Here is an 18,045-nt window from a genome sequence, read left to right as displayed (position 1 = left end):
TCATGTGGTGGGTGCTTGGTGGTTGAGTGGTTAAGATCATTTTCCATGTTGGCATTGCCCATCGCAGTGATTGGCGGCTCAATTCCCGATCATGCTGATCTTTACTGCCTGTCATTCCCCCAGTCTTTTTCATCTGCTGCCAACCAAAGGCAAAAATGCCCCCAAAAAATTAGTTGATATTTCATTAGTCAATATATTTCAACATGTGGCCAACAGGTGAGTTCTCTAATTAAAAATCACAAGCTCCACAAATTAACATGGAATGAATAGGAAGGAAGGGCCTTTTTACTACTTTGTCACACCCATGTACAAGACCCATAAAATATGTAGGGGAGACCGGGGATGGTCGTAACAAAGGGATGGTTGTAACAGCACCACTTTCACCAATAACAGATAACATTAGAGTTATGTGATCAAGATCATGTGTACCCACTCACTCCCTGACATTGCATGTGTTGCTGTGTCAATAAGTGTGTAGATTTTACAGCCAAAAAACAACCAAGCCTAAATTTTGACTAGTATCGATACTGTTGAAGTTTGAATAGGTAACTTGTATAAGATGAAAGAGCAGGTTCTTAGGTAAAATATGAGTCATTTCATCAATGTTTATTTTAAACCACCATGCTGATACAGCTAGTCAAACAATGGCTGACAGGGGTGGGGATGGTTGTTACACCTTTTACCTTTGTTGTGTTATTACTCTAAGTGTCATTAAGTGTCATCGTCTTTCCTGGGCTGCGTTCCGATCCACAGTTTACTTGGACAGAGCCCCCTACTCCCTACTCCCTGCACAGGGAATCTGCCGTAGGAAACTTCATTTAACCGATATTACACCAATCGGAACACCCTGCAACGTCACAGCTGTTTCCGGTCGAGTTTAAAAATAAAGTTTTTAAGTTTCAAAGTGTTTCACGCCACTATCACCGTTTAAACAGATCTGAAATGATTGAAGAAACATTACTATTTCTGTGTGCACAAGCAAAGCAGTTTTGTGTTACAATGCGTGGTATTTATTCAGTTTGGGGGTATAAGGGTGTGTAGAAAGCATCAGTGGCTCAGCTGACAGGAAAGCTAACGGCTGTCGCTAAGCTAACGGCGGCCGCTAAGCTAACGCAGCTAAGCTAACGCAGCTAAGCTAACAGGACGTCAGCTGTTGAAACCCTCCCGTTGTCGGACACGACATGAAACTACTCTTGTTAGCTCAATCATGTTGTAACTAAGATATTCGCCGGAAAAAATATTTTTTCATGGACCGTTTATTGAGCCACTGAGCTATTAAAGTTCGACAGGTAACCATTAGCCCTGCCAATTTACGTAACGCACGTAAACGGACCGCAATGGCTGATGGGTAAAATCGGTTGTCAACATCCGGTGAACTGGGCGAAGTGAGGAACCGTTGTTCACTCCTTCCCTGCACAGTTCACAGTACCCTTCAAACTGCTCCCTGCGGTTTGGAACCACACTGAACATGGCGGCACACCCTGTGCAGTCCACTGCGCAGGGAACTAAAGGTCGATCGGAACGCACCCCTGGAATTGTATGATCTGCCTCTGACCTCCTGTTGAAGGTTTCCATTCATACATGTTCAGCATTCACTAGTATTATCAGAAGATGTTCTTTATGACAGCTTTCTAATGTTAGGATCCACACCACTGTCACTGTTCTTCATTTAACCATCAGTGATGAGTTATTTTTGTTCATACTGAACCATAGGAAGATGCTTTAGTGTTGGAACATGCACAATAAACTTACATATATATCTAATAATAGTAGATGCATGTTTTTTTGGGTTGGTCTCAGTTTTTAGTTTTTAATCTCACTGGTACTGTAGTGGCTATCTTACGTTGTTTCCTTGGTTCTTTTCTATTCCTAGTCAGTATAAATCAGTGCAAATGGCAAAACAATAATAAATGGCGCTTACAGTTACAATTTACCCCAGGTTGTGTTACAACCTACCCCGGTAGTGGGGTAGGTTGTAACAGTGGCACTCCATGCATTTGACATCAAATAGTAAATTATGTGATATACTTTGAGAAGTTTAGGGCACTGCTATTTGTAGAGGACAAATGAGGGAACTCAAAAACTCACAAAATTTGAGAGCCCTACCATGAACACTCTGCAAGTTATGGGAGCTGAGACAAAAAGTGTTAGAACCATCCCCGGTCTCCCCTACATTTTCACTGGGCCTGATTTGTGTCCAAAATTGCATATTTCAGCCTCATGAAGCTACTAAAAAAAGACACAATAGTACTTTAATGAACTACAGTGGGTATGGTGCTCAGTCAGGAGCAGTCACACAGTGTTGTAGAGATGCATTATGAGTATAGAGTTTATAATTTCATTGTTCATGTCATTGTGTCTGGTGATTTAGTTTCTCTTCTACCCTTTTGACATCAGCTTCTACATGTGGCAAGGTGAAGAGGGCCCGGGCGGGGATTGAACCCACACCTCCCGGGTGCTTGCCAGTCACCCAAAGGGACATCCCCTTGGCCAAGTAGCCAGGGCACATGATCAATTGGAGGCATAGTGACAGGACCACCAACTGTCACATACAGTAGATACAGAGTTTGAGTTGCAAGTCAGTGGAAAATGTTGAAATAAAATCACAGCGTGCTGTAGCCTAGATAATAGCAGTGGTTGGAAGTAATAACATTTATCCTAAATTTACAATTTAATGTACTTGTATTCAACCTGAAGTATTTTGAAATTGTGGTACTGAATAAATCCACTCCACCACATTTGTTTCCCAACATTTTAGGCTGTCCACAATAGACATTTGCCTCTAATCTTCTCAGGGGCGTGTCCAGATATTTTTGATAGGGGTGGCCCAAGTGGGGCACTGACTCATGGTGGGGTGGCATGAAGCGTGAGCATGAGTGCCTGCTCGCACACATTACGTACTCATGTATACATGTGCACACGTAAACACACACCCAGACAGGTTTTGGCCATAGGGGAGAGTGGGGTAATTTGTGCCATGGGGCAAGTAGTTCCACCCCTGTTATCTAGAAAACTATAGAAGAAGTTGGTCATGTGACCACATATTTTTGAAGGGGCATCCATTTCACTCATCCTATCAAGAAGGGAGACACATAGCTTGAGAGGAAAGCACATTTATGTTCAAAAAACAAGTTTTTGCCCTCCAAAGTAAAATTTCTATGATCAAGGTTTTTTGATTGCCATGTTTGAACAATTATAGATAACTTTGAAAACAGTTCACACATGTTTTAGTGCTTTATTAAGCTACACCATGAGTCTATACAGTTAGCATGATGCCAGCTCAAAACAGCTGGGGAATCCTTTTTTCTCAAAATGCTGGGCTTGGGGTAATTTGTGCCAAAGGGCCTGGGTTAAGTTGTGCCAGTGGCAGTGCTGTCTGTGTATAGGAGAAACATGGCAGTGGGCACGGATTTGCTTGAAACTTAACATGTGTGATGAGGGACCGCCCCTGAACACACCTGCCCAGTCTGGTTGTGCTCGTAGCCTGGTGGATGAACAAAACATTGTGTTTCTTTGTGCCACAGCCCCCAGCGTGGCTCAGGCCTCCACGACTACATGGGGACAAGCGAGGACCCGATCATCGCCGCTTCTGGCTTTAATTTTGTATTGAATGTCTTGCTTTTATATAGCATTAACATTTGTGAGATTAAAATTATCTGTTTTACTTCAATTATCAATGGCACAATTTACCCCAGTGAATTCTCTCCAATGGCACAACTTACCCCTCACCGGGGGCAAGTTGTGCCAGATTTTTTTTTTTTTTCTAAAGCTATATTTCTGAAACAGTTGATTTAAGATTCAAAGTGATTGTTCCCAGGGATGCACAACATCCTAAACTATATGTACATATATTAGTTGGGGGCATTATTATAATCTCCTTGCTTTAAAGGCAATTTAAGTAAAAATTGGCACTACTTACCCCGCTCTCCCCTACCCAGTTTTGTTTGCAAAACCCATATCTACTTCAATGACTAACACTGTGAGAAAAACTAGATATACTAGTCAAAATACAGGAGTGGCAACATACAATTGTGATAGAAAACCTCAATATTTCATTCTTGAAAAAAAATTACTTGACAAAAGGAAGTATAAAATAACGTATAAAATGATTCTGACTAGGCATATAGCCCATCATATTTTGGGGTGCCCTATCAGATTTCAGGCCACTCCCTGAACACGCAACTGAATCCTTTCACAAGGTTACATTTCAATAAATACTGAAATGATCCAGTATCTCCAATAATCCAATATAAGATTAAATGATGTTATCATGCTGCTGAACTAGACCCTTCATTATCATTCCAGGTCTGATCTCATGGTTAGGCCTACATACAGTACACTCACTGCACTGTGTTGTGCTGTGAGCTGCTGAACTCAGTGTGAGGACACAGGTTACTTTGTGACGGAGTTAACTCAGTTTCCTGTAATGGAAACTGTGCCACTGAGTTCAGTCAGCACCAGATCTGGAAAACATTTAGCTGTAAATGAGCCTGAGTGTATGTGTGTGTGCTATGTGCTGTGTGTGCAGTGCACTTGTACATTTTGGTGAATATGCTTCTTTTTTTCTGAGTGCCTGTGATAAAGCCTCCTCCTTTCATGTGTCCTGCATGGAAATAAACTTTTCCTTCTAAGACGATTGCAGTTAAGATACTGATCCAGCCCCACAGGTGTTTTTTTTTTTTTTTTTTGTGTGTGGAATATCCAGGAAATACCCAGTCCTCCATCTGAAGGCAGCTGCACTCTCTGACACCACATTAAGTGGCAGCTGCTGCTCATATGCCATTTGATATCAAGCTACTTTCTGAGTGAGTGTGTCCGAAGAAATCCAAACAAAAACCTCAGTCATTTTCATCATTAATGTTATTAAAACATTACATTTATAAAGATTGTACAAACAAGAATACAATTATTAATTGGCTCATTATGAACACACAATAACAAACAACAAATGCAATGAGGCAGTGTTATTGTTAATGAAAACAGTCATTCTGGAACATTTTCACATTTCTAAGTACCATTTTTTATTCATTTCTCTCACTCCTTTATCTTAACTTCAACCCCACTCTCTCCCCCTGTATAATATTTCTCATTTAATCAACAACATACTGTCTGAACGCTTGACATCCTTCTCCATTAAGGCTTTGTTTAATTAAAGGATCCATCACCTGAAAATCACTTTTTTTCAGGTTATTGCGTGTATAACTCAATCTTCTCTGTCACTGACAATAGCTGACATGTTTTCCGGGCAAAGAACTTCACTCTCGCCTCCTCCCCCTTGAATTCACCAGGAGAGGAAAAAAACGCGACTTCTGATTGGGCTTCTCGTTGACGTCACCGAGAAGCCGAGGAGCGGGGTGGGGGGGGGGACTACCCCCCCGCACGCCGTACGCAGCAGCCGACAGCGGTAGTGGTAGCTGTGAAACAGGCAAAAAGCTGTTTTATTTCCTGCTGTAGCGCTGTTATTACGTCAATTTACTAAGTTTTAATATTTTTTGATGCGAGAAAGTAACTGTTTAGATCCAAATAACGGCTGTTTAGAAGTTCGCTCTGATGTTTATCGGAGAGAGTGAAACTCCACCTGTGGAGCAACGACCGCGACATCACAGAGGCAGCAGCCGGCACAACAGGTCTGCAGAGCTGCTCGGCCGGCCAGAACTACGTCGACACCGCAGCGGACAAAACGTTCGTTAATTAACTTACCCGCAGGCTTTTAGAGGTTTACCATCGGCTGGTTAACTTCTTTTTAGGGTATAAATGCTGGTCTCATTGATGAAATCTAACAATTGTGGCAGTTTGTTTGAATGAAAAGTGAAGCTTCCTGTGTGTAGGTACTGGACAGAGGAGTGGCGCTGCCTGGGGGCTCTGTATGTACAGAAATCACCACATTTACATCAATAAATACATGTTTTACAATGAACCGATCAGCCTGCATTACATTTTATTTATTTATATATCCACCTTTTTCTGAACGTCAAAAACGTAAGCCGGTTTTGCTCTTCCGGTGGAATTTTATATTTACGTTTCCATGGTTTCAGTAGTCGCGGTAAATGCATGGAATTTTTTTTTTTTTTTCAATGACAAGCTGTAAAACAAGATCGCGTGTTTTTCTCACGAGAGCAAAATTGGGTACACAAATAGGGATAAATAAAGGTGAATGTTGCATATTATTTCTCAAAAAATGTGCAATTAAGACCCTTTCAACACCTAAAACCAATATAAATACCAGGTGATGGATCCTTTAAGCAGCTGAGGTTTCAGGACATGCTTAGACTGCATCACTGTTTTTTAAAAGCGCTATTTCTGCTGTAAAGCAGCATCTCATATATTTGGTTAATCACTATATAGTTATGTGTCCATGAGGAAACTGATTTTCCGTTTTTAATGTTATTCCCTATACTTATGCATTATGTCAGGTCGATGTTCTCTTCATCACATTTCCAAAGCAAATGCAGTGGAACAGTGTGCGATGATCTAAACATTACACCTGAGGAAATGACAGATCGTACCAATAGAAGCCATGAACACCATAACAGGCCTCTGATCACTTCATTCATTTACTCTGCTCTCAGGTCAGTGGTTGGTCACCTTGTGGGTCTGTGACATCATCACAGTGAGACCCTCTCTCCCTGCACCAGGCGGCCTCGGAAAGCCCAGGTATCCTGTATGGGAAGAGTTAAAGGTTCAGTTTATAAAAAAAGAAAGAAAGAAAAAAAGTCAAAATACAAAACAGAACAGGTGCAGAAATCTCTGCTTTTCTGCTTGTAGCGGTGAGGACAGGAGGAGACAATGTAGGACAAGTGGTAAATAAAGGTATTTTAAAATGAAAACGCAGCAGTGTTCATTTAGCCTGAGAGAGGAGATGTAGAACTACACTGAGATGGTTTTGGTTATTAAACCACAAATGTATCTTCTTATGGATCAAGACTTAATCACAGGAGAAGAGAAAACACATGAAACTTTAATGAAAAGTGAGTATTTATTGTAACTGTCTAGAATATTTATTATATGTGAGAGGATTTTGACTTTGACTCGAGTCAACCAATCCTGTTTCACACTGGTTCTCATTAACGAGAACCAGCAGTTAAGTTTGGGGACTGTAAAAGGTAGGGTTGGAGATCCTGGAAAAACGCTTCTAACAGGCCACATTTTGAAAATACAAATGTCAAAAGTCCAAGCTTCTTTCCTCAGACTTGTGGGGCGACACCTTGATGTGAACCCACCTATTAGATTTCAGTGTGGTACACTGGATCACTGACATGTCTTTTCCACGTCGTAATTTGTTGAAGACTGGAGGATTTAAAGCAATTTAGTAAAAAATGTTCCAGAATAACATCTCCAACTCTACCTTTAAGAGAGAAATTTGCAACTGAAACAGCAGAGATCACGACGTCCTGACATTCAGTGTCAAAGCAAGTTTATGTGTGTGTTCATGTTCTGTCTTTGTCTCACTCAGGTGTTGTGTGTAAATATAAGATTTCACAGGATGTTGCACAGTATCAAACTATTTCAAGTCTTCTGGAGCCTAAACTGTGTAGCCAGCTGTCACCACACTAGTTCTTTCTTTGTTTTATTAGTTTGGTTACTCTCCATTCTGACCTCGTCTATACTCCCAGATTCCCTCTGTCTTTGTTGTTTTTGGCCTCCAGACTCTTGGTTTTGGTTGAGTCCATGAATGCAGTGTGTAAATGTTAGACTCTGACCTTGAACGTGACCTCGTTGCCCATGGCATACTTTTTCTCTGCGATCTCCTTCACCTCCTTCTCTATGTTTTCCTGTGTGGTTCCCTTCACATCAATGTAGTAGCAGTCACCGCTGGCGTAGTGGCAGGAGATGGCCTGTAACCACACACACACACACACACGCACACACACACACACACACACACACACACACACACACACACACACACACACACACACACACACACACACACACACACACACACACACACACACACACACACACACACACACACAAGAGTTATAGTAATATTTTCATCACATTATAATTACGAGGCACCAGGGATGTCACAGGAGGATATGCTGAAAACCCTGGATGGATTGTGGGTAGTGTACAGGGCCGTCCCTGACCAAAATGGGGCCCTAAGCGAAAAAATTTTGTCGGGCCCTCCTATAATCGATTATAATGCAAACTACAACCACTAATACTGGCAGTTTAGCAGTTATATACTTATACTAATATTAATTAAAAAAAAACAATTGCTATCGCTATCTATTATTACTATTATTGTCATTATTATCATCATTATTATTATTATTATTATTATTATTATATAGGCTACAACTACAATCCTAATAAAACATACTAATTCAGCACCAAAGAGACTGATATTTCAAAATGTAGCTACATTCAAATTTAGTTCCTTCTGTCAACCAAAGTATCAAATACACTCATTTCTATCAATATGTATCTCTAATATCTCCTCCAAAGCTGCCTGTCATAGATTAAATTCACCAACAGATCCTTGTGTGGAGATAAAATAGATTATAAAGTTTAGCCGAAAATATGACCAACAACTGATAAATTTACCACTGCCTTTCAACAGAGGTGAATGCATATAGACAAAGGTGTTAACAAGACATTTAATAAATGGTAAGGGCCGCTGGAAAATGACTTTCATCTCCAGACCACAGTCCACATGGAGGCTAGCAGCATCTCTCCTCCTACCTGCAGCAGCAGCTGTGCTGAGCATGGAGGTTTAGTGCTTGCTTATGCCACAAAGTTTTACATTTTTACTAGTGCTGGCTTTAACACCATTAGCAGCGTTAACGGACATTAACCCAGCCCAGCACTAACTTCAACAAATGCCCACCTTCGAGAGAAGCACGAGTTTCCTCTTGTTTTGGTTTTTTCCCCTCTTGCTCGCGCCTGACTCGTTCTTTTCGAAGCTATGATCACGTCTTCACCTGCAGCTGCTTGACAAGTGCCTGCAGCATCTGACCAGTGATTGGTCAGATCGACGCGTGACGGCGCGTGCAGTGTCAGATTACAAAAAAAAGGGTCTCTTCTCCCTCTTCTCCTGCCTGGCGCTGACAGCTGATCTAGTAGCGCGCACCACGGCTGTGCATATGCGCATCCTTTGTGCAAAACGGGGCCCCTATTGGATCGCGGGGCCCTACGCACTGTGCGTGATCTGCGTGTAGGCAGGGGCGGCCCTGGTAGTGTAGTACCTTGCGGAAGCCTTGCGTCTGATTCATGCCGGAGCCATGGATGAGTAACGGGTGGAAGAAGACGGTGTCACCCTTCTCCATCTCCAGGTGCACCCTGGGATGCTGCGGGTCGTAGTTCCGCACTCCGTGGTACATCTTGTTCACCCCGCCCTGAGGACAAAAGCAGAGCTTGACGTGGTCAGGGTTTCTGCAGGTTTCACCAACTCAAATCAAAGACTTTTTAAGACCATTATGGATGAAATTTAAGACCTATATGACAAACAAAAAACATACAAAAGAAATGCAGAGTCACAAAATTACTTGCAAGTAAACTGGCTGCAATATAAATTGCATGTTGGGCTTGTTTGTAGTTGAAAATGCATTCAATAAAGCACAATGAAGTGTTACAGGAACATCTAAAATTATTCAAGACTTGAACACAATACTTCAATGAATTTAAAGGGATAGTTCAACATTTTGGCAAATTGGCCCATTGCCATAGTCCCGATAGTCACCACGCTATGAGATAATAACGGAACATTAGGAGTTGTTTTCGAGGTAAATTCATGCAAAACTGCTGATGCGCGTTCCTGTCGGGGGCAGTTATCTCATAGCGTGGTGAATGTGCAGGTCACAACTTGTCCACCAGAGCGTTGTGGAGTTGTTGGATTGTGTAATGAATTTGATGAGGGAAACGAAGAAATTCCATTAGCCTCCATAGCGTAGCTCTGAGCAGCTCGCGGCTCTGCTTCGCCGTTCTAAAAATAGCTTGCACCGACAATTAAAGGGCACGAACCTACTCCTAAAACTATAGGGATTATGGCAATGGGCCAATTTGCCAAAATGTTGAACTATCCCTTTAAGACTTTTTAAGGCCTAAAATTTGGATAATCAAATTTTAGAATTTTTTTAAGGCTTTTTAATACCCAGCAGAAACCCTGATGGTGTATCTGTGTGGATCTCCTAACAGGGATAGATGTGCTTCTGACAGTGTGTACTATGTGTGTAGTGTACCTCCCACTCGGGGTAGTCGTGCTCCTGCAGCGTTCCAGTGTGTGTCCCCGGCAGTACGACCAGGCAGCCGTTCTGCCTGTTCACTCTCTCCATCGCTGTCCAGGAGCAGACGATCTTGTCAGCCGGTCTGAACGGGAAGTAGTGCAGGTCCTGATGCATCGGGTGACGGGACGTCTTCTTACCTGAGACACAGGACACACAGGAGATGCAGCCTCACACCTACACCGGCTTGTTTTGATCATGACCACACAGGGTTTTACATCAGACCTGCTGTGATAGTGATGTTACCTGCGTCAGGAGGTTTGTTGATCAGCATGGTGTGCATGGCCATGATGTTCGGTCCAGTGAAACACTCCACATACTGCAAGATCTGACACAAACAGGCACCAGTGCTCCTTCAGTGTTGTTTCACATTTGCAGAGAGTTTTTTTTTAAATTTCAATAACTTGAAGTGTGTGTCAACAAAAGTGATGCTGCACATTCAGGTATCGAGTGAAACTAGAGTTTGCTGTAATCTGCTGTGTGTTGTTTGTGTACCTGAGGTAATGCGCAGTAGCGGAACAGTTCAGGATCCTCCTGGAAATCCTGGAGCTTGGAGACAGCTTTCTGATCGGGAACAAACTCTGATTTAGAGATCGCCACGTCCCTCATCACCACCAGGCCCGGAACCTTCACTTCCTGTCGAGAAATCCGTTCAAACTCCTTCCTGAAGAACGAACGGAGACGATGTTCAGAACCTCACAGGTCATCTGAACATTTATACACACACTCAACAGAGCTGACATGTGTGAATATAAGGAGCTTGTATGATCTAAATAAATTGTCCTGTCACATGTTTGTCTGGTAGGAGTTTTGTCATTCTAAAACTTTCGGTCGAAATGCCCTGTCTACGATGGGAGCTACGGTTTGGAACACACTACCTTTGCCCATAAAGGAGTGCCCTACTCTGTCTACTTTTAAGGGCCGCCTGAAGTTATGGCTTAGAGCCAACCAGGCATGTGAACACTTTTAATGTACCAACACTGTGTAACTGTGTACTGATACTGTGGTACTGCGTACTGATACTGTGGTACTGTTACCTGTTAATGTATATTTGAAACTGTAATGTGTTAAGTGTTATAGGTGCGTACGTGCATGTGGGTCGGAGGGGTGGGGGATAGGTGTATTGTTGTGTAGCGATCTGTGATATCTGTCTTAATGTGTCTTAATGTAACTTTTTATATACCTTTGTTTTATGTTTTACTGCCATGCTCCATCAGGCAGGGGGACTGCCAACGGAAATTAGCCTTCTGGCTATAATTGGGTGCATTTACATTTTATTCTTTTAAAATGTTCATTGATGTACACTGTCCCTCTTAAACAAATAAAGGAAATTAAATTTAAATTTAAATTTAAAACACGTTTGCACATAGTCGGTTTTTTTTTTGTCCTGTAAATTTTTCAATATCTTTTACAGCTCTATTAATATTCTGCCTTTTTATTGTTACTCCCTTATTTCCTTACATTTATTGTTAAGTGCTAGTCCAAATATCTTGCAAGTGAAAGAATTACTTGGCAATAAACCTTATTTTCAGACCCTGTATTTGTAAAGATGTCATCATCCCTTCCTCATACTACTATAGCCATGTTGGTTTATCAACAGGCGTAGCAATAGTAACAATAATACATATATAAATAGTAAATTATAAGGAACATGGGGAAACAACAATATGACAAACTCAACAGTGATGAAGAGGAGAAATGCTGCCCTCTATAGATGAAGCATGATCTCACACATTCCACCTTTAGAATTAAATAAATCCTTTAATATCAGTATTTCCGTACACTTTTAAAAACTACTCTATTATTATCAAGTACGTATGTGGTTCTCAATGAGTAGTTCATGGTAGTCTTCATCACAGGGTATTACATTTATTGAGGTTAATATTTTGCAAAGACAATGTGTAAAGAATGTTTTCCTTTGCAGTTGCAGGTTTTGCGGTGGTCACCTGAACTTGTCGATGTCCTCCTCCGACACCAGGTTCTTGATGAGAATGAAACCATTTTCCTCATAAGAGAGTCGCTGCTCTGGGGTCAGCAGGTCAGTATCACAAGTATATCTGTAAAAAAACAAAAAAGAAAACAAAAAAACACAGGTGACAATGCAGCAATGCACTGGTTTAGTTGCATTGAAAAGCTGATGCAGACTCTTGGCTCTGTTGAAATTGACTGACATAAGGCGGCTGCAGTAATAGTCATATTAGATTTCAGTAAATACCATATCACTACCTCCAGCCATGGCAGCTTAACACCTGTCTGGATCTTTTCCACTCACACTCCTCCTTACATAAAGGAGTGAATGACTCTCTCGCATCAGTGTTTGTTTGAATCCTTAACTCTGACACTAAACTGCCTTCAAAACTGCCCATGACTTTGTGTTGTCTCTTGAACACATCTCTACCCGCTGATACGGGCAGCACTAAAGAAACTGTGTGAGAGGTGAGTGGTGGCTTGTGTAATCAATCACGCCTACTGAAACCTTTTACCCTGAGGCAACAGCTGAATCCGCTGCTTACTCAGGTGAAATTATGAGATTACTTGAAACTCCTTACCTCAGCCTGTGAGGGTGACTGCTATAGGTGGATGTCTGCAGAGCGGAGGTCGGTGCAGCTCTCTGAGGAAAACCAGTTAAGGAGGAAATGAAGCAACAAAGACAGATTTATATTCTTTCTAGTATTTGTAATGGACATCATCAATATACTCAAGTGCATATTTATGTTCTCAGGTGGAGAAAGTCTGAAGTGTTATACAAGTGATAGTTGTTGAGTTAGATTTAAACTGGAATTATAAAAATGAAAAAAAAAAAAGTATAGGCTAAGTATAATTGTATGTTGACATATTGTTTTATAGTTCCACATATACAACCTCCTGACCAGTACGTTCATTTTAAAAAGTAATTAATTATAGTACTAGTACTACTTTCCCCCAAAATAGTTACTACATTATAAAAGTAACTAATTACTAGGAAAAGTAACTATTAATTTACTTCTTTTTTTTAATAAAATGCTCAGATATGTCACATTTTGGACTCGCCCCCCCTCTAACCATAAGCCTACCTCCCGTTTATCTGGAACTAACCAACTCACTCAGTAGTATTCGTCCGCATATGTGCTATTTCATGGACTGAAACAAAAATGTGTATAACGTACACCTTGACAGGGAAACAGTATCACTGCTCGTGACTTACTGACTGAGGAGCAGGAGAACATTTAAAAAAGGACAGAGTCCATTGAAAAATGACTGACAGGCTGTGATTAGTTTCCCTCCTGTGGTGAACACTGTAGGTTAGTGGTCCATTGCATTATGAAAACATAAGAAAACACAACACAATCTTATTGTCTAACGTTAGCCCTGGATGTTGTTGTTGTTGTTGTTGGCCTGTGGGTCAGTCCGTGTCAGTAACGTTAACGTTACAGGAGCAGTAACGTTACATGCTCACTGCGACATATTTTAGGACGTTTTTCTGCTTTTTTTTGACACACAAAAAACTATTTTATATTAAACTGCGCTTTACGTTAACGTACGGCTAAAAGCTAACTGAGTTTGTATCGTCAAACAAATTACATACAAATGCTAAAGACGGTCAATTAGCTGTTAGGTGTTATTTTCCTGTTTCAATAGCTACAGACAACTGCAAAAATGCATCTCTACAAACAATAACTTGGTTCTCTGTCCCCAGAGGCCTCCGGGCGACTGAGGGACCCCGGCTTGCTCCACCGCGGCTGTCCGCTGCTCGGCGAGCCGCCATCGGCGTCGGACAGCGACAACCCCCAGTCCTGCTGCTGAGGCTCCAGACTCAGAGCGGATCAAAGGATACAACCGCTGCAGGTGATCGATCCAGATGATGGATCAGCAGTCTGAGTCTTTCCGTGGCCCGAGACATCTTCCAGCACAGTGTCCTTTTAGTCCCGTTGGTTGTGATCCCGGGATATCCGAGGGAAAGTGGGTCAAACTGGGGCAAAGGGCAGCGTGATGATGACACGCACGCACGTCCGAGTGTTGGCTAATGTTTAGTCCACCCGTCTGTGGATTCAACCTGACTGCCAGAGGACAGGCTGCTCTGGCTGTGTGGTCTGGTCTGTTGAAGAGCTGGGTCAAACCTGCCGTCATTCGTGTTGTTGAGTTGTGTGTCAGCCAGGGGTTCACAGCGCTGGGTCGTCACGTGGTTCAGCATCTGTATGACAGGGCCGTTGCTAGGAATTCTGGGCCCCCTGAAAGAACACTAACTGTAGGTGGGCCCCTGACTTTTCCACTTTTTTTTCTTAGACTACGTAGTATTATCATTTTTTTTATTTTGCCTACTTTGTTTTGATGCTAATGCAGATTACTATGAGTATTAGTCAGGGTCTTATACAGAATAATTCAGTCATACAAAGATTAGACTACTGGGGTTTTTTGTCATCCCGCCATAGCTGTGAGCTAGTGGTTAAAGTGATTTGATTTGCGTTGGAGGTTAAACAAATTTTATTTAATCTTGATTTTACAAAAGTTTAAGAATAAAAATCTTATTCACAATATTGGAATACAACATTTGTTGGGGAAGAGGGAGAAAATCATAAAAACAAAATCATGTTGTAGGCTAATAGATGTGATAAATAAAATACAGAACAGAGGTAAATGTGAGAGTAAAAAAAGTGAGAGTAAATGGGGAACAGACTTGTCTGTAACATTCACTGGCTCTCCTCAGGGATGTGTCCTCTCTCCTCTACTTTATATAGCCTACTTTACATTTCTGCATTTTAGGAGGATTAAAGAGCTTCATTTGGAAGAAAACATTGTTTTTCTCACAGCTTTCTATCGCAAAGATTCTTGCTTGAACAAACAAATATTGCTAGGAATAAAACGGTTTCTAAGCTCTTCACCTCTTCCGACTAAAAGTTTGACATGCTAATATTTAGGCTAAAGTTACAGAGTGAACCGTTAGCTAGCCAGGTAAAGGCTGGTTAGCAAGCTAGCTAGCTGTTTCGCATTTCCAAATCCTCATTGTAAATCAGACCAGTAGCAGAAAACTCACATTTTATTGGTAAAGTTTCCTTTCCTGTAAAAGAAATCCTTAACATTACTAAAATTTGAGGCTCAACAGATGCTATTTGCAAAAATGTTGTTAAAATGTAGTCTTTGAACACCCAATTTGTTTTTTCCATTGTGTTTTTCCATTTAATTCATAGGCTACCTGCAAGCCTAAATATGCAGATTGCAGCCATTCCATTGTGAGGGGAAAACAAGCCTAGATTTAGCTGTGTTGTTACACATCATTGTTAGCCTACTATTGCCAGTATGTTGTATAAATCACCAGTATGAGCTAATTGAACACCTCATCAACAATTAAAAAATGATTACATTACAATTGAAGAGAAACTGTGACTGGAGCTGTTTTACTGTGAAATCTTTGCTCGCATCATTTCAGAATAAACAGTATAACCTCACACTGCTGCTGTCATGTCTGAAAGAGGGGTGGGAGGGATTTCTGGGGGTTTGGATTCCACCACAAGGGTCAAACAGTGAGCCTGGTCTGAAAAGAAACATGTTAAGGAAGCAAAATAGCCCAAAATCTTGAAATTGATGTGTGCACGAAAAATGTTTTTGCCTGCACCTTAACATGTATTGTACAGTATTATAACATGTTTATTACATGTAATCATACATTCATGACCATAGTAGCTGCACATTTGTCATAAATATATTCAATATAAATATTCAACAGGAAACAATATTCACCAGTCCATATTTCAGCCACTTGTTGCAACAGGAGTTACCAGCAGCAGCCAGCAGAGGGCAGCAACAGATCAACACTGTGACAGAGCTGCAGGAGAACCACAGCGCCTACATAATAGTGGTGTGAAGGAACTTTTTTCTTTTCTTATGTTTTCAGTTAAATATAGGCGTAATAAAAACAGAGCTGCAGACATCATATTTAGTATTTTCACTCAGCTCCACCAGTACAAACACTACAAGCTAAACAAAAATCTGATAATACATGAATTCTATCTTGACAGCATGGGAATTTAGGGTGTATTCACACCTGCAAGTGCACACTAAATTTGGTCCAGTTTGGGTCAGTGTGAAAGCACATCGCACTCTAATGCGCACCAAAACTAGTGCGGCCTGAGGAGGTGGTCTCGGTTCGGCTCCAGCCGAACTCTGGTGCGCACTAGTTTAGGTGTGAAAGCAACCGCACTCTGGTGCGAGCCAACTGCCAGGCGAACTCAATACGTTTGAGCTAAAAGGGCTACCGTAGTCAGTGACAACGGGTTAACGCAGCGGGGAGACCGCCCGGTGCTCCGGTCCTACGCAGCTCTGACCCACAAACGAAGCAGCAGCAGCAGCAGCAGCAGCAGCAGCAGCAGCAGCAGCGGGGCAGCCGGTCGGTGCGTGTCCGCGGAGCAGCTGATTACCGAGCTGCAGCAGCAGAGGTCCGCCCGTGTTTAACGTTTAACCGGGAACTAACGGGACCGAGCTGGGTGAACGCAACCGGAAACCAGCCAGAAGTACCAAACAGAGTTATACATGCAAACAATATAGAAATAAATGACCAGAGCTACTAACAACCGGCCCTACTGGATTCTCCATCATTAAAGTTTTATCAATCAGCGCTTCCAGATTTCAGCCGGTAGTCATGGAGACGTGACGTTCTCCAAGTTTGGTCCCGAGTGACAAAAAGCAGGTGTGAACGCAACCGCACTAACTGAAAAATGAAACAATGTATCATTTTAACATTTGGTGCGCACCAGGGTGCGCACTAAACAGGTGTGAATACACCCTTAATTTCATTTCATTTATTAGTTTATTTGAAATGGGACTCCACATATTCATGAACATACAAAAACAATTATTTGATGTAAATATGCCAGATTTAGCTATGTTGGTGATTTGTTTTTAACGATAAGTGTTTTGCTTCACAAGAGAAAATGTGATGTTTAAAAATGCCACTCTTACATTGACTGCAGTTGTTCCCATGAGAGCAGAATTCAAAATGTTATAGAAAATTCAGTTTTTGAGATAAAATTCTGATATTTTCCAAACTTCATCAACCATGATTCCAAAATATTCTCTTTTTTTTTCAGGAAGATTGAAAATGTATTTAGCAGGTATTGGATGGTATATGTTTACAGTACTGTTTACAGTCAAACGTTTTCATGCACTGTAGGCTCAATTTTTGATTAATCAAAAATCCGAGAAACAAGTTTTGTTGACGACAGTCTGGAGATGCTCTGTAGAAAGTTTGGTGACAATTGAGCAAAAATTGTGGGAGGAGATACATTTTAAAAGTTTTACAGTTATTGAAAAAAACAGAGTGATGGACTTCATAATTTGTAATGAGTTTAAGTGGACTAAAGTTTCAGCAGTATTGAGGCTACATTGTGGTGAAGTTTCAAAACTGTAGCATCTACCGTTGGTTTGGTAGGAATTTTATTAAGTTTTTTAATTTAAACGCTTTTTGGGGGCACATGTAACAAGGTCACAACATCAACATGTGTGAAGGAAATATTTGATTAATTTTAAGGAGCGCTCTGCACAGATCTGATGTGATGATGCTTCATGACCAGTCTGGGTTTGAACAGGTGGAGACAAACGCTGTAAACAGGAAGTCCTCATGGTCTCTATACGTGTCTCATTGGTTGTTTTTCCTCCTTAGACCCGGTCGACCACGACCTACATAAGTCATAAATGCATCTGCAGCCACAACAAACCACTGAGCACTTGTTTCAGTTTGATGAAACAACACTGCTGCACAACACACACACTGTGTCTGTGAAACTCTGCTTCACTTCTTCATCAGAGCAAATCACCAGAATCTGAAGATGGGAAAAGTTAATGTTTG

At 41.4% G+C, this 18,045-nt stretch overlaps 1 protein-coding gene across 1 annotated transcript; it reads right to left on the bottom strand.

The window, feature by feature from the left end:
• Positions 1-6,286: 6,286 nt before the first annotated feature.
• LOC146962331 (phytanoyl-CoA dioxygenase, peroxisomal-like) lies at positions 6,287-14,262 on the bottom strand. Its single transcript, XM_085768994.1, has 9 exons — positions 14,041-14,262; positions 12,776-12,837; positions 12,173-12,283; positions 10,722-10,890; positions 10,473-10,554; positions 10,185-10,366; positions 9,192-9,341; positions 7,701-7,835; positions 6,287-6,659 (listed from the first exon to the last, which is right to left on the bottom strand). The coding sequence occupies exons 1-9, from the start codon at positions 14,104-14,106 to the stop codon at positions 6,606-6,608; spliced, it is 1,011 nt and encodes a 336-aa protein (XP_085625120.1). The 5' UTR covers positions 14,107-14,262; the 3' UTR covers positions 6,287-6,605.
• Between the last annotated feature and the right edge of the window lie 3,783 nt (positions 14,263-18,045).

The sequence above is a fragment of the Trachurus japonicus genome, chromosome 23 (genome assembly GCF_045865225.1).
Source record: "Trachurus japonicus isolate A0001 chromosome 23, Traja_1.0".
Taxonomy (NCBI): domain Eukaryota; kingdom Metazoa; phylum Chordata; class Actinopteri; order Carangiformes; family Carangidae; genus Trachurus; species Trachurus japonicus.
Note: the sequence above shows the minus strand (reverse complement) of the source record. Positions and strands in the feature narration are given on the sequence as shown.

Bases quoted from the DNA above. Each gene is read 5' to 3' on its own strand.
- LOC146962331 (XM_085768994.1), bottom strand. From the start codon at position 14,106: ATGTCTCGGGCCACGGAAAGACTCAGACTGCTGATCCATCATCTGGAT. The intron at 10,367-10,472 runs GTAACATCACTA...CCTGTGTCTCAG, and splicing joins CAACAAACCTCCTGACGCAG to GTAAGAAGACGTCCCGTCAC. The intron at 6,660-7,700 runs GTCAGAGTCTAA...CTTCCCATACAG, and splicing joins GCAACGAGGTCACGTTCAAG to GATACCTGGGCTTTCCGAGG.